The 1,377-nt window shown below is 64.4% G+C and overlaps 1 protein-coding gene across 1 annotated transcript in view; it reads left to right on the top strand.

Moving 5' to 3' along the window:
• Positions 1-1,377, top strand: part of TOMM40L (translocase of outer mitochondrial membrane 40 homolog (yeast)-like) — a 22,507-nt gene that overhangs the window by 1,377 nt on the left and 19,753 nt on the right. The window contains exons 2-8 of the mRNA XM_009997373.1: positions 28-95; positions 225-317; positions 497-598; positions 702-807; positions 880-1,002; positions 1,123-1,199; positions 1,289-1,372. Coding sequence (XP_009995675.1) covers positions 28-95; positions 225-317; positions 497-598; positions 702-807; positions 880-1,002; positions 1,123-1,199; positions 1,289-1,372 — 653 coding nt within the window. The remainder of the gene's footprint in view (positions 1-27; positions 96-224; positions 318-496; positions 599-701; positions 808-879; positions 1,003-1,122; positions 1,200-1,288; positions 1,373-1,377) is intronic.

The raw sequence follows: 1,377 nt of genomic DNA, 5'->3' as shown, positions 1-1,377 counted from the left end.
CACCTCAGCCCCTGCTCTCCCCCCCAGAGGTTTTCCCACAGCAGATGGAGGGAGTGAAGCTGATCGTCACTAAGATCCTGAGCAGCCACTTCCAGGTGAGAGGGACACTCAGGGACCCATGGGGCTGTGCTGGGGGAACGTTGCCCCTCTGTCACGAGCCGATATTGGGGGACTACACCCTCCCTGGCCGCCCCCTGCCCCCCACTGATGCCCTGTTCCCTCAGGTGATGCACACCGTGCACATGAGCACCCTTGGCCCCTCCAGCTACCACTTCAACGCCACCTTCGTGGGGGACCGTCAGCTCAGCCCCACCGAGGTGAGGCCCTGCACACCCGGCTGGCCCCGGGGTGGCCTGGGTGGCCCTGGGACTCTGAGTGGCCCTGGAGTGGCTGCAGGATGGGTGGGGGTTACCTGGGGGTCCTAGCCTGCAGCTGAAGCTGGAGACAGGGGCTAGAGGGTCCCTGTCCCTCCAGCTGACCCCCCCGCTGTCCCCAGGCCTTCCCCACACTGGTCGGGGACCTGGACAACAGCGGCAGCCTCAATGCCCAAGTGCTGCAGCTCGTGGCCGAGCGCATCCGCACCAAAGCTGTATTCCAGGTAGGACTGGGTGGGAGAAGACCTTGGAGTGGGGAGGTTTTGGTCACCCTTTGGGGGTGGCAGGGATGGTGGCAGGACCCCCATGGTGGCTGTCCCTTTACAGACACACCAGGCCAAGTTCGTGACGTGGCAGTTTGATGGCGAGTACCGGGGGGACGACTGCACTGCCACCCTCACACTGGGCAACCCCGACCTCCTCGGCGAGTCTGGTAAGCTGGGTGTCCTCCCCCAACAGCTGCTGGGCTGGGGAGGCATGTTCTGAAGCCCTGCTGTCCCCACAGTGATCCTGGTGGCCCATTTCCTTCAGAGCATCACCCCCCACCTGGTCCTGGGTGGGGAGATGGTTTATCACCGGCGGCCGGGGGGGGAGGGAGCCATCCTCACACTGGCCGGAAAATACACAGGTAGGTGGGCGCCTTGCGCTGCAGGGGGCCGTGGGCATGGCCACAGGGGTCCTGGACACTCTGCCAGCCCTGCGGGACACCCCAGCTCCCCTCAGCCTCCAATTTGCTTCTCTCTTCCAGCTCAGAAGTGGGTGGCAACACTGAACGTGGGGTATGGCGGAGCCCACGCCAGCTACTACCACCGAGCCAACGAGCAGGTGAGCATCCCTCCTCTGTCCCTGTCCTCTGTGCGTCCCCATCCCCTCTCTGTCCCTGTCCCCTCAGGACCTCATGTTTTCCTCCCCAGGTGCAGGTTGGGGTGGAGCTGGAGGCCAACACACGGCTGCAGGACACCACCTTTGCCTTTGGCTACCCCTTCCAACTGCAACAGGCCCA

Source organism: Chaetura pelagica, unplaced genomic scaffold (assembly GCF_000747805.2).
Source record: "Chaetura pelagica isolate M959 unplaced genomic scaffold, ChaPel_1.0 scaffold1105, whole genome shotgun sequence".
In the NCBI taxonomy this organism is placed as follows: domain Eukaryota; kingdom Metazoa; phylum Chordata; class Aves; order Apodiformes; family Apodidae; genus Chaetura; species Chaetura pelagica.
The sequence above is the reverse complement of the archived record's forward strand: the minus strand, read 5'-3'. Positions and strand labels throughout refer to the sequence as shown.